We start from the raw sequence: 21,054 nt of genomic DNA, 5'->3' as shown, positions 1-21,054 counted from the left end.
AGAACAACGCGTGATATGCCTTAGGTTTAAATATACCAACTTTCCGTCTAGTAACCATTGGGTGAGTGTTGGTAGAAGTCGTCGGGATGGAAACAGATGGGGGGGGGGGGGGGAGCGAACTGAGAGAAGGGACTGTAGACACGGTAGGAGATGTCCGGGAGAAGGAATTTCCAAGATCATCACTACATGGCAAACAAGTATGACTCGAAACAGGAGAAGAAGGTAATAAGTCTCGTGACGAAGAAGACACATTATTATTATAAGACTCCAAAAAATCAGAGAAAGTAATATAAGGTGTTGAACTATGAAGAGGTTGTGTATCATCACCCGCATAAGGGAAGATAGTTTCATAAAATTGGACATGGCGAGATACATAAAGACGTTGTGTCTTGCAGTCCAAACAGCGAAATCCCTTGTGAAGGGGGCTATAACCTAAAAAACACACAAGGAGAGGATTTGGGAGATAATTTGTTAGGAGCATAATCCGCAAATAAGGAAAACATAAACATCCAAAAGTGCGAAACATAGAGTAGTTAGGTAGTTTACCAAATAGGAGCTCATAGGGAGTTTTACCATCAAGAGTCTGTGAGGGGAGTCAGTTGATGAGATAAACAGCTGTCGAGAAAGCCTCAACCCAAAGAAGCAACGGAACACGGGCATGGGATATAATGGTGAGACCTGTTGCAGTGACATGTTAGTGTTTACGCTTAACAATCCCATTTTGACTCGGTGTGTACGGGCAAGCAATGCGTAACACTATACCACAAGATGTGAGGTGAGAGCAAAATTTATTATTTGTAAATTCGATTCCACCATCACAATGGAAGGACTTAATTTTGGAAGAAAACTGAGTCTCAACATAACATTGAAAATTGACAAAGGTAGCAAAAAAACCAGATTTGTGTTTTAATGGAAAAAACCTACTGAATCTGGTACAATCATCAATTAACATCGCATAATACCAAAACCCAGTAGTGGAATGGACAGGTGAAGGGCCCCATAAATCACAATGTAAGTGATCAAAGGGCAAATCACAACGATCATTATTGAGGGAAAAAGGTAAACGATGGCTCTTGCCAATGTTACATCCAACACATAATCGTGAATCTAAACCCATCAATTTATCACTACAAGAAATAAAACCAGACTTGGAAAAAGAATCAACAATACGGAACTTAGGGTGACCTAGACGAGCATGCCACAAATGAACGGAGGCACGCGGCTTATTGGAAGAAATGACGAAAGTAAGGGCATGGTGATGTTGATCAAGCACGTACAGACCATTCTCACATCTGCCGACCCCTAGCACGACTCTTGTGACCTGATCTTGTATGGTAAAACCAGAAGGAGAAAATGTAACACAACAGTTATTATCCTTTATAAGTTGACTGATGGAAATAAGTTTTTTCTTAATATCAGGAACAACCAAAACATTGGATAAAAGAAATGAGTTGTTGGGAATAAGAGTGGAAACAGAACCTGTGTGAGAAATATAAAGTGACTAACCATTACCAACCATCACCCTTTCATTACCAAAGTAGATAGCAGGAATGTCGACACCCTCGGGATCATTTGTCATGTAAGATGTTGCACCAAAGTCAGGATACCGATTGGAGTCATTGAAGGTCGGAATCGAACAAGCAGCGAAAGCCTCAACAAAGTTGGTAGACTGTTTTTTCTTGAGATTAAGAAATGTCCAACAACGTTTAGCCAAGTGGCCCTCCTTGTCGCAGATTTTACAATGAACTGGAGATTTTGCGGCATCAGAGGAAGGCGTGGGCTTCCCTTTCTTTGTGTTTTTCGGTCCGGTGGAAGAATTCCGTTGGGCGTAGAAAGTTGAGTTGGGTGCAGATTGTTAATACATCGATCTTTCAAAAATCTCATGGCTCAAGGCTTTCGGAATGAGATTTGTAAAAGAAGGTAATGGATGTTGGAAAAGAATTGTAGTGGAGAACACCTTATAATCGGGACCTAAGGCTCTCAAGAACTAGTGGACTTTATCCAGGTCGTCAATGGGACGACCAATTGCCGCTAGTTGATCGCAGAGGCCTTTGCAGAGTAGAGAAAATTCAGCCAAGGATTTGGAGCCTCGCTACATCAGTTCAAGCTCGTCCTTCAGTTGGAGTTCTCAAGTCTTGGATTTGTGAGAGAAAGAGGCTTCAAGAGTAGTCCAGGCCTCTTGTGCATGACTCATACCAAGTACCTCACTCATAGACTCCTCCGTAACAGAAGAATAGAGAAGACTTAGGAGAGTCTGATCTGTATTCAGCCAGGAAGTGTATGCTGGATTCACCTGTGTGGTGCCATTAGAGCCGGTAACCTTTGGAGAAGGGGCTGGGACACTACCATCCAGAAATCTGAGAAAACCTTGACTGGTTAACAGAGGGATAAACTGATTTCTCCATAGCAGATAATTTGAGCAGGTCAGTTTGATGGTGAGCATATGCACCATCGTATTCAGCGGAAGTGAAATGGATGTGGATGAGGCAGCCATGGAAGCAAAAATGCAGTGTCGTAGTAAGATGACTCGGTGGAGTCTGGATGCGTGCAACAGGACTAACATTGTCGGCGAGATTATTTGGCTCAAAGGGAAACATAGCCCTTGCTTAACCTCTTGGCCGAATGCGGGACCGAAATAAGCAAACCTCCTAGCCGAATGCGCGGGAGCGAAATAATCAGAGGCCAAAACGGAAGTGAAATAATACGTTATGGCCGAACGCAGGAGCGAAATAAGCAGAGACAAAGCCCTGCGCTAATAAGGGGGTTCTGTGTTGTAGCTCTGATTGGCTGTGCACGGTCGACACTATGGCCGTTGAGGCCAACGGTGGCAACGGCGAAGAGAGCATCGACTGTGGCGGTGTTTTTCGACAGCGACGGCTAACAGTGGCGACGACGACGAGCGGCAGCGTCGGGAGAAACGATGATAGGGTGGCGACAGCAAAGAGAGTGTTGTCTGTGGCTCTGGTTTTCGACAGCGACAGGCGGCAGCGTAGGAAATTTCCGAAAGCTACAAAAGCTCTGTTTTGCGACAGTGCCGTTGCCGAAGAAGACGATGGATAAAGAAAAAAACTACAAAAGCTCTGATACCATGTGAAGGTTTAAAGACCCGTATATGGCTATAATCCTTAATGAATCGTGACGTTACCGAGTGTTCTATTTATAAGGTATGTACAATATACAAATCAGATCATTCAAGATCAAATAAACTAATTGATACATATCTTATTGTATACAATCAGATCATCGAAGATCAAGGATAGAATCAGAAGATGATTCATCCTTATCACTATTCAATGACCTCAGTGAATTTTCCATACAACAAACTAGACACGTCCATCAAACTAGACGAAGAAGAGCAAACCATTTGACTATGAAGAGACAAAAAAAACTCTATTGAAGACCATTTGCCTAGTTGATCGAGGCTCAATGAAAGCAAGAAGAATAAAAGATGAAAACAAGTTCATGTAAAGTAGGCTCTCCAGTGGAACATGACAGAGAATATGTAGCATAAGTACCTATTCATCTAACCAATCAACTATATTGAAGAAAACAAAAGAAGCTTATAAAGGTCATTCAATTGGAGTTTAAAGAGAAAATGCACAAGAAACATATGTTTGATGATTCATTCAACCAACAAATAATAAAGCCAGATACCCAGAAGAGAAAATTTCTATCGTCCAAACAACACAGACCAGAAAAGTTATAAAATGAGATTGAATATGTTAATTCGGCAAAGATTGGTTTCCAAAATCTGTAAACAACCTTTATGATTTAGTAATTTATCACAAAAATATTATGTATTTTATTATGATTTTAATCAAAATTTCATCAAAACTCCTGAGTTTGTCACATCCATTTCAATTTTGTGCCAAGAAAAACCACATGTAAATGAAGAGAAAAGGATTGGCAAGTTTGTTGTTGCAATTGCTGCTATTGAGTCTTTGTTTAGGCAAACAGTAGTAAAAATCTCATAATTAGGTCCAAACCAAGTGTGGATGATGAGTTATTACGGTAGATTCCTATATGGATCAAGTCAATACTGCTTAATTAACTATTAAATTATTTTTTGTGGATTTAAGTTGTATGTTTAGTTTGTTACTTCAAATCTATATGAGTGTAAATTTAAGAAAATTGACTATTACAATTAATTGAGTTGTGTAAGCATACGTGTTAGTTTGCACTCTAATTGGTCTTACAAAGAATTTATTAAAAGTACGGCTTGGCAACCCAAATATAAAAGTCCAAGTTTAATTCTAAATTATAATTATAATTATTTAACACAATCAAACCTCACTTTTCTCTTTGGCCAAACCACATATCAGATTATAATTATATAATATGTATCGGATTTGGGTATGCCCATACAGGCCGATACACGTATAGATCGTGCGAGTAAAGTCGCACTGGACTTACTTTAATGAGAAATGCATGCACAGATATCCCCAAAAAAAGGCGCCGACCATTAATCTCACGTGCAATACATCCAGGCTGAGGATAGGCTCCGGCAAAGGCACCCAAGAAGAGATACTTAGCTCAAAAGCTCTATTCGCATAATTTAAATGCGTATTTGGAGTGATCTGGGTGATGTCAAAGTAGGTTTCAGATGGCATGGGGAAGCGCCGTTCTGTAGCTTTGCATCACTTATTAATGAAAAATTGCAATAAAAAATCCCCGGACCCAGGTAGTGTTTGCTGCATGGCTACAGGAACCAGAGTTGCTTTTGCTTATGACAGATATAAAGTTTACCAAAGTTCCTGTGCGACTTTAAAACAAAAGGTTAAGTATTCTCCGTTCAGTCTTCCCGGAAGCTACAAAAATGCCTCACAGTTGGGTCGTCAGAAGGGGAACGAAAAAATATCTCTGCAACAGGTGCTTTTCTGCTTGGCCAAAAACCAGCAAAGTTAACCCGGCACGAATGCCTTTACCACGAACACTTCCCATGTATGAAAAAGAGCAAAGGCTTTCAATAGATATTATTTAGGACCGGACCCTTCTGAAATAAGGTGGGCCATGTCTCCTCAGCTGATGGTGGGTCCTGATCATCATGCTATGTCATAGGTGAACCCGAGTCTGCCCAGGGTGTTTTTCACAGTCAACAATTCGAAAAAGAAGCCCACCACTCACCTTTCTTCTTTCAATAAAAACAACGAGTCTACAAAGCAATACCTGTCCAGATCTGAAGCTCCTCAACCCACCCAAACCCACTTTGGTCATAGAATGGAGGCCACGTGTTATCTTCTTTCGTCCGGTTGTGCTTTTTCTCCTCTCGTCACTCTCTACTTTTCCCTCTTTAACGTTTCGGCTTTCCCTTTCGCGTCTTTTCTTCGATCTCACTCCTCGCTATCAGTCTTAAGGGAACAGAGCCAGGAAGGCCATGACTTAGCTCTATAAATACCTGGCAAGCTTCCTCTTCTTCCTCGTGCTGAGTGACTGCTTTTGTGTTTCGATCTGGACTCTGGTCTTCTCTTGGGTTTGCTTCTTTCAGTTGTTTGCCTCCAGCTTTAACTTCCACTGGTAGTACTGTTTTTTCTTCTGGTTTTTGCGATATATTTATACTTGATCAGCTATCTGTTAATCTTTTACTTGAGGAGATGAAGACCAAGGCCTCGACTTTTCTCAAACAGATAGTCTCAGTCGTCACCTCTCTCATCAAATCCAAATCGATGGTCGTCAAGAACAAAACAAACGCCATGAGAGCACGGCTTATCATCCTCGGTTTGTTGAAGAATAAGAAAGATTTGCTCCCGGCCATCGCCCACAAAATCCACGCCTTGCTTGGTCACGATAAAGGTGACAACAACGAGAAAAACGAAGACCAAAGCAAGGCCCTCGTAGTCTACGACGTCAAGTCTAACGAGGCACCCTCGAGCAATTATTGCACCGGGTTGGCTCTTCTGGATGAAGACGACGACGACGACGATGATAAGTACCCCGATCTGACCCACTCATTGTTTGACGAGCTGGAGTTCGATAACGGGACGGACTCGGTCATTGATTTGGTTAAGAGTTGCCGGGAGGACGCCTCGGACTTCAGCCTGGAGGACGAGATCGATCATGTAGCAGACGTGTTTATAAGGAGGTTCCACAAGAGGATGCTGATGCAGAAGTTAGAGTCTTTTAAGAGGTACAAGGAGATGATAGACCGGAGTGCGTAGGAACTAGGAACGAGGTCCACGAGCAGTTTCTCCATTTTCTTCTGATTGAAACTTCTGAAGACCCTCAAGATGCAGCGCTTAGCTTTATTTTAACTGGGCAGCTGGCTAGCACCATCACAATAAAGAAGAACATCCCAACAGCTTTTCATAGGAGTGTTTAAATCTCTAGACAATTACTTGGAGAACTTATGATGTTTAGTACGCATCTGGCCACCTATATTAATTAGGATTTTATGTGAATATGACCCTCTGGCTGAGATTTGAAACATGTAAGCCTAAGTTTTATCTTCTTTTTTATTGACTTTCCATCAGCGCTGCTGCTACAGAAGGTGCTGTGCTACGAGTAGATTCTTATTGTATTTAGCCAATGGAACAAGATAATTACATGATGATTAATTCTGATCATGGCACGGTCTTCAGACCTCTCCCAGTGATTTTACTCGTTAAGTTCAGATTATGAAGAGTATATGATGGTGATTGACCACCTTATGGACGCTAAAAAGATTCAGAAAGAACCAGGTAAGTAGCCTTACTTCAGTTTTCAATTTTTCTAGTTTAATAATGGTCCTTCCAAGGTCCACCAAAAGTGGATATACTTATTTTCTTAGGGTAACCATTAAAACACTAATTGATCCTCTTAAAAAAAATAGCAAGACTTCTCAGGGGTGGCATCGAGCCCAGTCGAGCCCGAACTTGTCTATGAGCTTGATTTAAATATTTTAAGTTCGAGCTTGAACCGAGCCTAGGTTCGAGCCTAATAATTTTAACCGAGCTCGAGCTTCAACATTCATTTAAAATTTTTCAAAAAATACAACTCTCGAGTTCGTGCTCTAACATATATTTAAAACTTTTCAAAAAATACATGTCAAATAAATTATATATAAAATTATACACACATTTTACATAAAATTAGGAATGACCTCTACTTAAAAATTGGGCATAAGGGTAGTATCGAATCCAGCTGAGTCCGAACCTTGTTCAAGCCTAACTTGATTTAAATATTTTGAATTTGAGCTCGACCGACATTAGCTTCGAACCTAAAATTGTAATCGAACTCGAGCCTAATAATTTTAACGAAGTTCGAGCTTGAGCTCTAGCTGAGTTCGAGCTTAACCTATATTTAATACTCTATATAAAATATATGTCAAATAAATTATATATAAAATTATGCATACGTTTAAAAAAAAAGAATGAGAGGGAAGGTTCAGTATTGAATTTCAACAATGGATTAGAATGCACCAATATTAATCTTTTTTACTCCAAATGTTGTCTAGCTTATTTTGTAATTTTTGAATCTAGCCATAAATTTACTATGGCCACCTTAGTTACCCTAGTTGAAAATTTATATTATAGGAAAAACTAGAAATGTTTTTCCTATGATACATATTTCCAAAAAAAAAACTTTAAATAAAATCCTATTACTATTAACGACTTATTAGAAAATTACAAGAAATATTTTAAAATTTTCTTAGGAAAGTGAAATGGACCTCTTATTGTCTCTTCTAGAGAAATAAATAAAAATTAATAATCAATCTAATATATTACTATACTTATCGATAAAATTTTAATCAAATAAAATGTCAAACATAAAATTTCTTTGAAAATTGCCTCATGCTAAAAGTATTACAACATCAACTGTCAAATACTTATTCAAAAAATTTCTATAAGGTTTTCTAGCCCATCTTGGCAGGAAAATCTTACTTAGAAAATTATACGATTTTTTTAATAAGAATTTTCAATTAGAAAAATGTTTACAAAAAAACATGAGACACTAATACTCCCTAAAAACTTATTTCTAATAAAATGTATTTTCAATTTCTTTAAAAAAAATCACTTTATGATCTCGCACATGTGAAATCATCTTCGTGTGGGGGAGAAATTATTTCTTCCCTTAACTTAGGTATCTGTGATTCTTGTTTTCAGCCGAGACGGGGAACGACGCCGAGGGAACCAACGACGCTGGCGAGGAACTTTCGTTGAGGATAACAGTTGCGACGAAAACAAAAGCGACGATAGACGAGGGGGAAGAAATCAAGCGACGGCCACAGAATCGATGGTGACGGAAAGGTAAAAGGCGGCCGGCGACAAAAGCGGCCACAACACCGACCGGAGTGGCTCGGCGATGACAAGGGGAGGAAGAATTTTCCCCCCTCACTCTAGCTCCCGCTCCGCTCGGCGCTCTGGTCCCGACTCGCCCGAATCCCGACTCGAAAGCCGGCTCGTGAGCTTTCGGGACGAACCTTGATTCGGTAGAGCTCGGCTCATTATTTAAACGAGCTGATCCCGGATCTCAAACTAGCTTGAAATTTGGGTATACCGAATCGAACCAAGCTGGAATATGAGCGGAGCTCGAGCCGCTTGCGAGCCGGCTCGGTTCGAAGCGACGCCTTCTCATGAGCTCTTTTAGAATTGATTGAAACTTGGAGTCCTTTGTTCACAATTCACAAACATATAATATTACAATTATTATTATTACAATAATTATTACTGTTGGAGAATCTAAATAAAAACCAAATCGGCCGGGTTGACTCCACCGTACCCTACAGCTTTTGCAAGTAACCAAACCAAGAACCTGATGACGGGACAAAATCCAATAAATCAGGCCGCTTATCATAAGAAATTCTCCCCTACAACGGAAATCTGAGGAGGGATGAAATCCTCCCCACTTTGGACACCAAAGGAGACACCTCCACTCTCTGTAATGTTGACAATGGAGAAGGTGAGCTCCTTTCTTTGTGGGACGAGAGGGCGACCACCCCCTGTCCCCTTGTTGCTCTCCCTAAGTTAAAAATATAGATGATAAAGGATTATCTCCCTTTGTATTTATCCATCCCTTAGGTTTAGGAGATAAAATCTCCATGATTGTATTTATCTTTTTTATTCTAAATATTAGAAATACCACTTTTAACCAATACAAATGTATAGTTCAGTTCAACATCTCAATAGTATAGCAAGTCGATCTTCTATATTTGCCATCCTCCAAATTTTTTTTTTTTCGCTTCCTCTGCCTCTTCCCTTTCTCCTCTACTCATGCGATGACCTCGATATACCCAAAACCTCTGATTTCTCATATACCAAAATGGCAGACACTTCATGAATCTCTACTCTACCCAAGAAGATCAAACCACGAAAAAAGACACCGTTTGTCCGCCGCCGAATGCCAATTGTAGTGATGAGGGAAGGGCTCCTTCTCCTCTTTGTGGTCATGCTTGTGTAGAGAGGGTCAGAGATCCTTCCGTTGTAGTTACAAAATGATGATCGATGAACACCTCCCTTCCTTATGTTAAAACAGGAAGAGTCCCCACCTCCCTCCTAGGCTATTCAAATCCTGTGTAACAGGTTTAACTCGACCTGATCACCTCTCAAGTTGATGATTGGGTCTATTTTTCTAACATTGGGTAGATCCTACTAAATGCTTTACAGCATAAATGCGTGTGGTTGAATTTTTTTTTATGGTATTAGGAATAGGTGACCCTCGTCCAATTAATACAAGGAGGCAGGCACATTCGATGACAGAGACTAAAGCAATGTCTGAATCCTCTAATCAATGTAGCTGTTTCCTTACTTGGACAAAACCCATCTCGCGATCGAACCAGTTATGCAATAACCTTAGTTAGTACTCTATCAACCTCGAACTCCTCCGATCTTGGCTCCCTCCTCTTCCCTGTGCAGCACTGACCATGACTTTCTGCCCGGGGTGGATAATGCGAGTGCGGCCTGACCCTATCTGGTCGGCCACGTTCTTCAAACTTCGGGTCCTCTCACACCCACTTTGGAACAACTTGAGCCGATAAGACTCGACAAGATGGACAACCTCGTCTCCGTGTAATCTCCAACGGATTCATGGGGCGGTCAGTTGAGAAAACGAGCAATTTGGTTTTCAGCACGACAAGTTCGTCATCGTAGCTTTTTGTGGGAGAAGATGAATGGATATGGTAGAAAAAGGGATTTCTAATGTATTGTTTTTTTCTAATAAAGACTTCTAATAAAAAAGAAATTCCATTAAAATAAAATGATATGGATATATTTGGAATACAACATTTTTCTTTAACATAAGGTGGTAGAGTTAATAGAAAGGAAAAAAATAGTCAATGAGCTTTTTGGAAAAATAAAAATATTTAGAGGGTGTTTTAGATAATCTCCTTAAATTTTAATGCTCACATATAGACATTAATTATTCTAATCATAGGATGATTTAATAAATAATGACTTAATTTTTTTTATCATTTTTAATTTTATATTTAAAGTATAATATCCCCATATAATTTTTTTTTTATCATTTTCATTTTTGAGAAACTGTAGTACCAAGCATACTGCTTCAATTATTAACCAATTGGTTATTGGATTAGTAACTGAATAAACAAATAGAAGGGTAGATTGAAAGCCCTTGTCTTTATATTCAGGAGTTAGAACAAAGAAGTTGACAGATAAAAAATAAGGTGGAAGGATTGAAGCAAAAGACATTAAGCAAAAGAGTGTTAAGTTGTGGAATGCCCTATGCTGAGTTGGTCGTGGATCGATATATTAATTGTTATTTCATTAAAGGTAGTTTGAGAATTTTACTCTTGTATCGCAATTGCCCTAATTTTCTTTTTATAATTGACGGACACTGCTATTAGGGCTCAATCATCTTAATCCGAGGAGTATCCCGAGTTACAAGTCCAAGATGTTAGAGAGAAACACTTGTAAATGTGCGATTTTTCTTGTAAACTATTTCATCTTCATCGAGGATTATTGCAACGGCGAAAGATAGGACGCAGTCTCACCTTGAGGCAAACTTGTATAAATCTTATTGTGTTTTTCGTGCTTATTTTTCCCTTCTTCCATGTTTACTATTGTTGTTCTCATAGTTTGGAATTAGAGCATCTAATTCCTAACAAAGAGTTCATCAATGGTAGTAGTTTTTATAACTCCTATGTGAGTCATATATCGTACAAATTGCTTAAATTTGACATTGTTAGCCAAAAAGAGAGTGTCAAGAATAATAGAAGGATTGACTACTATGGAAAGCAAAGTGAGGAAAAGAAAAGATTCGTTCTAAGTCTTGACTTGTATTCAGAAGTTTATTCGAGTACATATGAGAATTTCTCTCTATCTTGCATAGTATGAACATGGACACACTCGCCAAACCATTAGAAAACACTGAATAGAACACTAAAACCTAAACCTTTTGATGCAAAGAATTTCATTAGATGGCAAAAAAGGTAAATTACGAGTTGACAACACTAGTTGTTTTATTTGATTTTGAATGATCCACCTATTAGTGACCCAAATATAAAAAATGGTTATTTGTGTGTGGGTTGATTCTTAGTGCTCTAAATAATAAGTTGTATAATAGTTACCCGGATGCCCAAACTACTAAAAGGTTATGGAAAACCTTGGAGACATCTAACTTAGAGCAAGGTAATAGAGTGACTCCTAATTCAAACATGATAATTGGGGCTAGCTCTAATGGAACCTATGATAGGTTAGTAACATCTAACTTGGAATTAAACATAGCAGATAATCCAATTAACTAGTAGATTGAATTGGATTAGTCCACAATGAAGTGGAATGAATTCCCCCCGTATTACTCAATTCATTAAATTACGATGTTAGTGTAGGATGAATTATATTGAAGTGAGATTACATCACTTCATTCTGTTAAGCAAAAATCGGGGAATTTGGATTCAACCCGATTTTCCAAATCAAATGAAAAATTTCTCGTCATTTCCGTTTCTCCTCTCCCTCGGCCTTAGTCTCCTGACGATTTTTTTCGCCCCATTTCTTCCTCTCGTCTTCGCTTTCTCTATTTTCTTTGCTTTCTCTCGTCATCTCTCGTTTTCGCTCTCTGCTTTCTTCGTTCGCCCTAGTTTCATTCATCATGTTTCTCTCGATGTGCAATACCTAGGGTTTCTGCCATCGACATCGCCGCTTCATAGGACTTTAGGGTTCTTACCGAGTCTATGATATTTCGGAAAACGGATTGAGATAGGAACCTCGTCGGCACAGAACATCGGAGCAACATTTGTTGCCATGAGGTCTATCTTCACATCGTAACAAAATTTCGCAACGTTTTCAAAGGTATCGGAGCCGCCTGGGAAATCCAAAATCGAAGGGCTCTTTTGCGGCAAGGCTCTTCAACGACGACGACGACGACTTTTATTTTTTACTTTTTTCACTTTTTTAAAATTATTCTAATCACACGTAATTAGTATATTAATTTATAATAAACTTTAATCATTAATTAGTTTAATTATCCAATTACTATAATTAATTAAACCACTGGATTTACATTTTGTGTTAATATATTATTAATTAATAATACGTAAAAATATATATTATGTTATTGATAAGTTAATATACTTATTTATTTATTATGTATTTTTTGTATTAAAATAGTGATTTTTAATGTAAAAATATATCTTATGTCATTAAAAAATAATTTATTTATTTATTATATTCGCTTATGTTATTTTAAAATTTATTTATTTATTTTAAATAATTTATTCTAGTCAAACGTAATTAGTATATTAATTTATAATAAATTGTAATCATTAATTGGTTTAATTATCCAATTGTTATAATTAATTAAACCACTGGTTTTATATTTTGTGTCAATATATTATTAATTAATAATACGTAAAAATATATATTATATTATTGATAAATTAATATATTTATTTATTTATTATGTAATTTTTATTTTTTATTAAAATAGTGATTTTCAATGTTGAAATATATCTTATGTTATTAAAAAATTATTTATTTATTTATTATATTCGCTAATGTTATTTTTTACTTTTTTTATTAATTTTTTCTTATCACACTTAATTATTGTTTTAATTTATAATAAACTATAATCATTAAGTAATATAATATAATTTTTCATTAATTAAGATATTTATATATTTTAATACAACACGTTAAATCACTTATAAGTGTAGTAACCATGCTTATTTTGGTTAATTATCTGTTTAGGTATATGTTCTATTTAAATATATTATAAAAGGTTACTCATTCTCTTCTTTATATCATACTTTTCATTTGGGGGCACTAACATTGGAATCTATTTTTCAGTGCACTTGAACTCGTCTACACTAACACCCAAGGATGAGTTGAAGTTGAATCAATTAATTTAAGTTCAATTCAATTTTTTACTTCAATTCAAGTTCATGGTGGACTAACCCCTAAAAATGCTAGGAATGTAGAGTAATTTGAGAGAAATATGTGATTTTGCAAAGTCTATAACTCTTTTTCTCTCAAAATGGATTTGTATGAAGATTTCAAATGAATAGGATTTTGAAGTACTTTGAATTTGCCAATAAATGCCCACTTAACGCTATCCAAATGAGTTTTTGGCCTATTTGTAACTTTTCCTACAAAACTAGCCATTGTTTGACCATTTACAAAAAAATATGAAAATTGTATCAATCGTTGGAAAGATATGATCGATCAATCATGTATAATGACTATATTTTTTTTATTTTCTAAGTTGATCAATTAGGGCGTCAATTGATGAGTTTTCACCCTTTCATAAAACTCATTGATAGATCAACCCATTTCAATCGATCGATCATGCTTCCTAGAACTGGTTGTGTAGTGCTTAGGATGTTCGATCATGTAATAGAGATTGATAAATCATATTTTATATCCTTATCTAACGGCATTCAAGATGATCAATCATGTCAGACCTTGTGATAGATCATGCTTTATAAGTTATAGCATATTACATTCGGGATAATCAATCAAGCCTATGTAGGTTGATCAATCATGTTTTATGCTAGATTATAAATTTGAGTTCTAAGCATGACGAAAAACAAGACTAAGGATTTTAGCTAATGTAAATCAGTTTTATAAATCATTTAGACATAGTTTTAGAAAAATGTATGCCCTAAAGCTCCAATTCTCTGTGTACCTTAGAATTAAAGTATGGTGATTATCCCCGTACATGGCTAGAGTTCTTGAGATATTTTTAAAAGACTTTGACTCTATTCTTCATGTTTTATTTGTCGACACTTTTCTAGACAACTTAACACATAATATAGCTAGAGGTCTTGTATTGAATGTATCGATTCTTTTATATAGACCTTGATCTTGTATCTCTTAAAGAAAATTCATCTGAAATGTATTGCAATTGCATATTTTGCACCAAATGTATTTTCATATTGGATCAGCCTTATCACATTCCTAATTTCATTTCAGAGTCCCAAATATATCAAATGTTTATGTATCACCCTTATAGGCACCCCTAGAATTTTGTGCCGTGTGATTTTCGTAGTGGATACAGTTTTTTATTAAAAAAAATTCTCACGGCCATTGAGACTCCAAAACAATGGAGAAGATTTTCTTCGGGGGACTTTTTCTTCCGTCTTTATTTGAGAAGATTCTCAAGCACAAGAAAACTGGAGGGCAAAGCAGCCGTGCTTCGTAATGGTCCTCACATGCGAAACGTAGAAGATTGCAGCAGATTCCTGTTCATGATTTTGAATTCTCGAGGCTGGAGTGCCAAAAGCTGGATATGGTTCCTTCGTCTACACCAACTGTCATCGACATTAATGATGATCATCACCTCCCCTCGGCTTTCTCATTTTCAAATAGTGGTCCATCCCCAAACCGGGCCCACAAAATTTCTCTACTTGGTAAGCCACAGCGATCCACAACTCTTGTCCGTCGGATCACCACACCACTACGACCATCTTCCAAGATCCGTGGGTCAATTTCCCAGAATCCATATTCATGAATCATGAAAGCTTCCCCCAATAGGTAAAGTAGACAGGAACTACCTTTACCACTTGGGGTGGGCACGGGTAAGGGTAGCACGGGGAAGGTTTAGGCCGAGTTTTCTAAAACCCGAACCCGATCCCCGTCCCCAACGAGGTTTATTTTCCAGGGTGGAAAAAAAACTCTTGTCCCCGCTGTTTTTCAGGTCCGGTCGGGTCGGGTCCCCTCTAAACCCGACCTGATGCCAACCCTTAATTACAAATAGACGACGCATACGTGTCATATCAACGGTCCGAATCTGTACTTAATTTGCTACGCACGACAAAAGGGCCGGGCCCACTGTAATAAATACCATTTGTGTTTCAGTCTTGGAGGTAATGGGGCGGCACTGATGTAGGGGAGACAGACACTTGCAGATGTTTAAATTAAGTTGGAAGTATCGTGGACAAATACAGCGAGAGTGATTAGTTTATATCTTTCAGGAGGCTGTCACATGTCACGTCGTCTGTATCCGTTTTTTGTTGATTTATTCCATATCCTGACAAGTCCCAACTATTATTGCTGGTTGATTCCATACATTTTTAATTAAGTTTTGATTACTAAAGTTTGGTTTATACCTTTAAGAATAATATTTATATTAGTCTACAGGGTGGGTGGTGGACACTGGATACATCTCGTGGGATGTCCGGGCCCTTTTGGTCAAAAGAACATGTTCTGGTAGACTGTATGCATTTCAAGTCTTGCTTAAGGAGCTATCGGATAAGATTTTGGATTGCCCTCTTTAATTTTATAAGGAGGCGACAGGGGCACGAAGCATTCCTCTTGTGATTATGAGGTCTTTAGATTAAGGTTACAAAGTAGTTGGTGTGACAATTAAAGAATAAAAGGGAATGTTCGCGTAAATTAAATTAATTGGGTTACTTCTCTCAGTAACTTGCTCTATCTACCGGGACCTTCGTTATTTATGGAAATCAAATTTGTGCAGTACCACAAGTTGCCGTAGCCTTGTTGTCCTTAATTACATTTAAGCTCGTGTCTCCTCATAAATGCGTGTTAAGTGCTGTAATGGACACTGCAATTAGTGGAAATGACAGCGCATTATTATTTTTCTGGTACTTTTACCTACTTTTTTGGACGTTAATAGTAAATGCATGGTAAAAGCAGAGAAGTAAATTTAAATCCTTTTAGGTTAAATTAAAAATTGACTTTTTTTTTTTTTAAGATTATTTGATTTTTTCTATTCATTAAATTGCACTTGAGCATTGGGTAATGAAATGACCAAAGTGGGTCTAGTGAGTGCGGAGGGGTCCAAGCATTTGACTGAGCAATTGAAAGTAGAGCCAGGAGGAATTTATTAAAAGATGGAATTTATTTCAGTAATTTGACAAGTCGAAGAAGAAAAAGAAGAGAAGTTCAGGGGCCTCGAGATTCCGCGGCCTCTACAGTGGAGGTGTGCGATTGTGTGCTTCAATAAAATCCAGCGCTCGTGTGAAAGTGATGGAGATCACTAGTCTCGATCGAAGATCGAACAGAGAAAGGTGTTGGTGTAGAAAAAACTAAGGGAACCTTGAAACCGTGAAACCTTCCTCCTGCTCTATCCTTCTGCTCTGTGCGCAGCGAAATCGAATTTTTCGATTGCGAAAACAGAGGAAAGGAAAAGAGAATGTTGTCTCTGCTTTTGTTTTTTATCGTCTCTCGAGATGAACAACTGTGTCTTTTAGAAGGGAACGGGAGTTTTACGTCTTGGGCTATTGGAGAAAGTTAGGGAGGAGGAGCGAATTTTTTTAGAAGGATTTGTGGGTTCTAAGTTTCGGTGGAGAAATTTGTTGTTGATTTTGATGGAATCAGTGATCAGTTTGTTTGGTTTTTGAGTTTGAACCTTCTGGATTTTGGGGGGTCATAAGTGTTTGGTCAAATTTGGATATTTCTTGGTAGTGGGAGATTTTGCGGCTCGTTATAGTGACCGGAGTTCTGCTTTTCGAGAGAGTTTCCTGGGTTGTTTTCAGTTTTCGGTTTCTGATAATCCCAAAACGGCGAAAACTCCCTCCATACATTTGGCTGCAGCACTACAGTTGAGGGTTCTGTTCTCCTGTCAGAATCTTTTTTGGGTCATAAATTATCCTGTTGAGCTCCTTGCAGCCAGCTTTAGTGACTCTTAATTTTAACCTCTTTTTCCGTAACACTCTCTTGCTCTTCACGACGCAAAATCTGTGAAAGAAGACTTCCAAGGAAGCTCCACTGCTTCTTTCATTTTCAGAGAAATCTTAAAATTTTCTTCCTTCTGCCTTCTCCGACTCCTTTCTGCTCCATAAGTTTTATGCTTCCTCATCTTTGTTCAAAGTTCGGGTATTCAGTATCTCAGGATTAGGAATCAGTTAACAACTGAGTACAGAAAACTTGACTGCAGAATGCCGAGGCCGAACCGTGGTGTCGAGGGGCTGATCGGAGGACCTTGCAAGATCCGCAAACGCGGGTGTTCTTCCTCGTCGTCTTCCTCCTCAATTTTGCAGAACTACCGATTCAAGCGGGCAATATTGGTAGCAAAGAGAGGGGGTTCCAGCACCCCTGTCCCAATATGGAAGATGAGCTCGAGATCCCCGGCTTCACTTGTGGGTCCCTCAGAATCTCCAATGCACCCGCCTTCGCAAGCTGGTGGTAAAGCAAAGCAAGCACCTGTCTCAGCGCGGAAGCTGGCAGCCACTCTGTGGGAACTGAACGAAATCCCTTCCCCGCGGATGATGGATAACTTGCCAGAAGGCAGGGGAAAGAAGGAAACAAGAGGTAGAGAACGGGTTCCAAGGTCCGTTCAATCAGGTTCTCTCCCTCCTCAATTTTCAGATCCGTCTCATAGCGTTGTCTCAGAGGTAGGCTCTGTTTTTCTGTTTTATTTACCTTCTTCTGGTGTTATTTCACAGCAATTTTAGCGGATTGATAAGTTAGATTTTATTTATCATTATTGTCATGTAATATCACAGTTGTCTGTTTGTAATGGATATGCGTCTTAGGGATGTTAACGAGCCACTTCTGTCCTGCTTATTTTGCAGCCAATGGATCGATCAGGGACTAGCAGTCTCAGAAAAAAAGTTTCCGCAATTACACACAGAATTAGATCCAGCGAGCGTCAAGGCAGGGGCCTGGAATCCACGAGCAACGCAAGTTTTATGGAGGTGGTTGTCTAACTCTGCTTTAGTTTCTTCAGTGATGATCAGTACTTCATCGCATAATGTATCTTTAATTTGGAAAATTCGATACATTGCCTCATAGAAGTCTCACTTAGATTCTCTAATCTGCAGAAATTTGCTAAGCTGAATGTTTTATCTTAAAAGTGTTACCTGTATATAATAAGAAGAATGAATAATTTCCCGATGCTTTACATTCATCAATACTGGTATTTATAGGTTACAAGGAGATAAAATTTCCATTGCTTTGGAGATAAAATTCTATCAGTTTTATCTTTATCTCTATCAACCTGTCAGTGGTGCTTCTAAGAAGCAGTCCTCTGGATCCTTACCTCATTGGACTAAATTTATATTTAAATAAAATTGGTCTGGTGCACATTCGATGCTTTTTGGAAGAAGAAAATATAGTTTTCTGAGGGACATTAGGTATTTTGATATTGTGTGATATCTGTATAATTGTTTGATATTCATTGCTTGAACTGAAGTGCAGATTGAAACACGATCAAGAGTTCATACTCCATCCATATCTGCTGTGGGTACAAGGAGCCGTCTGAAGGATATCAGTAACGGTCTAACAACTTCTAAGGAACTTTTAAAAATATTGAATCGTGTTTGGGGTCTGGAAGAGCAGCATTCATCAAGCATCTCCCTTGTTCAAGCCCTTCGTGTGGAGCTGGAGAGAGCTCGCATGCAAGTTGATCAGCTGATCCAAGAACAAAAATCTGACCGTGATGAGATCAATTATCTGATGAAAAAATTTTCTGAAGAAAAGGCTGCATGGAAAAGCAAAGAAGAAGAAAGGGTACGGGCTGCCATTGAATCCATTGCAGGAGGTTTAGAAGTGGAGAGGAAGATGAGGAAAAGAACAGAGAGTCTTAATGTGAAGCTTAGAGGAGAGCTAGAGGAGACAAAAGCCTCGCTCTCAAAGGCTGTGAAAGAACTTGAGGGTGAGAAGAGAGCAAGGGAGATTATAGAACAAGTCTGTGATGAATTAACGAGAGGTATTGGAGAGGACAAAGCAGAAGCAGAGGAACTTCAGAGAGAGTCCGCGAAAGTGTTAGCAGAGGTGGAGAAAGAGCGTGAAATGCTTCAACTTGCTGATGTTTGGAGAGAGGAACGAGTTCAGATGAAGCTGTCAGAAGCAAAATATCAGTTTGAGGAGAAAAATGCAGCTGTGGACCAGCTGAGATCTGAGCTTGAAGCATTTTTAGAAAGCAAGAAAACAAATGACACTGGTAATGGATATAGGCATTGCAGAGACAAAACTGATGTTGAGTCTGGAGACGATGAAGGAGAAGTGGATAATGGCAAAGCCCTCAACGGAGTAGAAGATGGAGAAGCAGATGATGACTCAGGGGAAAGCGATCTTCACTCTATTGAGTTGAATATGGACAACAACTTCAAGGGCTACAAGTGGAGTTATGCGCAGGGTGGAGAGAATAAGACTTCAGTAGAGGATGAGAACAAAGGGAGAAGGTCTGCATCAGAAAAAGTTTCAAGGTCTCTTGAGAGAAGCTTGTCGGAAGGGATTGAATGGGAGTTTTCTTCTGGGAATTACAGAAACAAGGGAGATCGGATTGATCGAGGAAGATTGTCAGAGAGCAGTGCTCTTTCAGAGAAGCAATCTAGAAAGGATGATTACAGCAGCAAGTCCATTAAGGGCCTTAGAGACCACATCTTATCCAGTTCAAGGATGGGATCTGCTCAAGGTTTCGCCAGCCCCACCCGGCAGTGGAGCCAGCAACGTCCGTCACAAGATCCCATCGACATGGTCCGTGAAAAACTGAAGGTTGCAGAGATGGTGAAAGGGATGAGGGAGAGCAGTTTGAAGTCCAGATTAGTAGAAAAACAGGAATTCGTAAGTTCAAGACGAACGCAGATAGCTCCAAAACAGTAAATGTCACCCTTGTCGAGATTACAGCCTTGACTGCCTTAACATCTGCCTGAAGTTCAGATGAAATGCTGGTCCAATCATGGAATCAAGAGTTTGTGGAAGCATTATGTCATATGCTAACTGCCTGAAGATGCACTGCATGGGTAGTTTTTCCTTTGTACAGTTTGTATTACTGCTTCTTGAGAAATAAATACAGTTTCTGAACTAAACATGAACATCTCCAATATTTCCATCCCTTTATCTCATTCATCTATATGTTTTCGGTTCCTGTAAAATTTTGTTATTGCAGAAAGATACTCACACAACTCAACTTGCCCCAGTTTTTGGTTCAAAGTTTGAACTAACGTATCTCTGGGTCATTTTTTGCCAGTGCGATCTTGCTTGAAGGCGAATAACAAAATGAAATCAATCATTTCCCTAAACTTCCTTTCAATTTTTCAAAAGGGTGTCCTGGGCACGATCCGGAAGAAACGGTCGAAGTGATCTTCCTCCAAATAAAAAACAAAAGTGAATTGAAGAAAAAATCATGAACCGCTTTACCATGTGAAAGTCAGTGGAGTGATGAAGAAGAGACGTGATGAAGAAAGATGCACATGCAACCCTTTCGTAGAATCTTAAATTTGAAGGAACGGAACTGGAATAGGGCCGTGAACATGCACCAGACAACCATAAGCAATCATTAAATTTCAAATATGAAAAGCAGATGCATCTTACATGGTAGAATAGGGCTCTATTAATCATTATAAAGCATCATGGCTTCCAACTAAAGAGACAAAGCAAACTGGGGTTAAAAGCAAAGGGTAAGGGCGTGCCTCTGTTAGCGAAAGTAAAAATATGGGTTGAATTCGAATTTTGTGGACTCATTGCCTTGGCATGAATTTGAAATGGATTGCAGGTACAGAGCGCTGACATTGGAATTGGAATTCTCCTCCATGGAGATCTCTCCCTAATTATGTCACTACAAAGGAAGGGAAACATAGGTTCTCCTTGTAAAGGTTCTTTTCGAGGGCAGGAATTGTGAACTCCGTTTTCTTCTCGACCAACTTTTTTTTTTTTTTCTTAATATATGGATTTGATAAGTGAAACCCAGTCCCATAGCGCGGATACTAACTCGTTATGACTC

General features: G+C 38.6%; 2 protein-coding genes across 2 annotated transcripts; both read left to right on the top strand.

Moving 5' to 3' along the window:
• Positions 1–5,436: 5,436 nt before the first annotated feature.
• Positions 5,437–6,560, top strand: LOC137957529 (uncharacterized). The gene has a single exon (XM_068805153.1). It carries the CDS (start codon positions 5,592–5,594, stop codon positions 6,153–6,155), a length of 564 nt encoding a protein of 187 aa, XP_068661254.1. The 5' UTR covers positions 5,437–5,591; the 3' UTR covers positions 6,156–6,560.
• A 9,827-nt stretch (positions 6,561–16,387) lies between these two features.
• Positions 16,388–20,188, top strand: LOC137944047 (uncharacterized protein At5g41620-like). Its single transcript, XM_068789549.1, has 3 exons — positions 16,388–17,722; positions 17,903–18,025; positions 18,528–20,188. Exons 1-3 carry the CDS (start codon positions 17,267–17,269, stop codon positions 19,932–19,934), a joined length of 1,986 nt encoding a protein of 661 aa, XP_068645650.1. The 5' UTR covers positions 16,388–17,266; the 3' UTR covers positions 19,935–20,188.
• The last annotated feature ends 866 nt before the right edge of the window (positions 20,189–21,054 follow it).

This window comes from Aristolochia californica, unplaced genomic scaffold, assembly GCF_029961685.1.
Source record: "Aristolochia californica isolate CCGP_79_NKW_82.1479 unplaced genomic scaffold, dmAriCali1.0.hap1 SCAF_1, whole genome shotgun sequence".
NCBI classification, from domain to species: Eukaryota; Viridiplantae; Streptophyta; class Magnoliopsida; order Piperales; family Aristolochiaceae; genus Aristolochia; species Aristolochia californica.
Note: the sequence above shows the minus strand (reverse complement) of the source record. Positions and strands in the feature narration are given on the sequence as shown.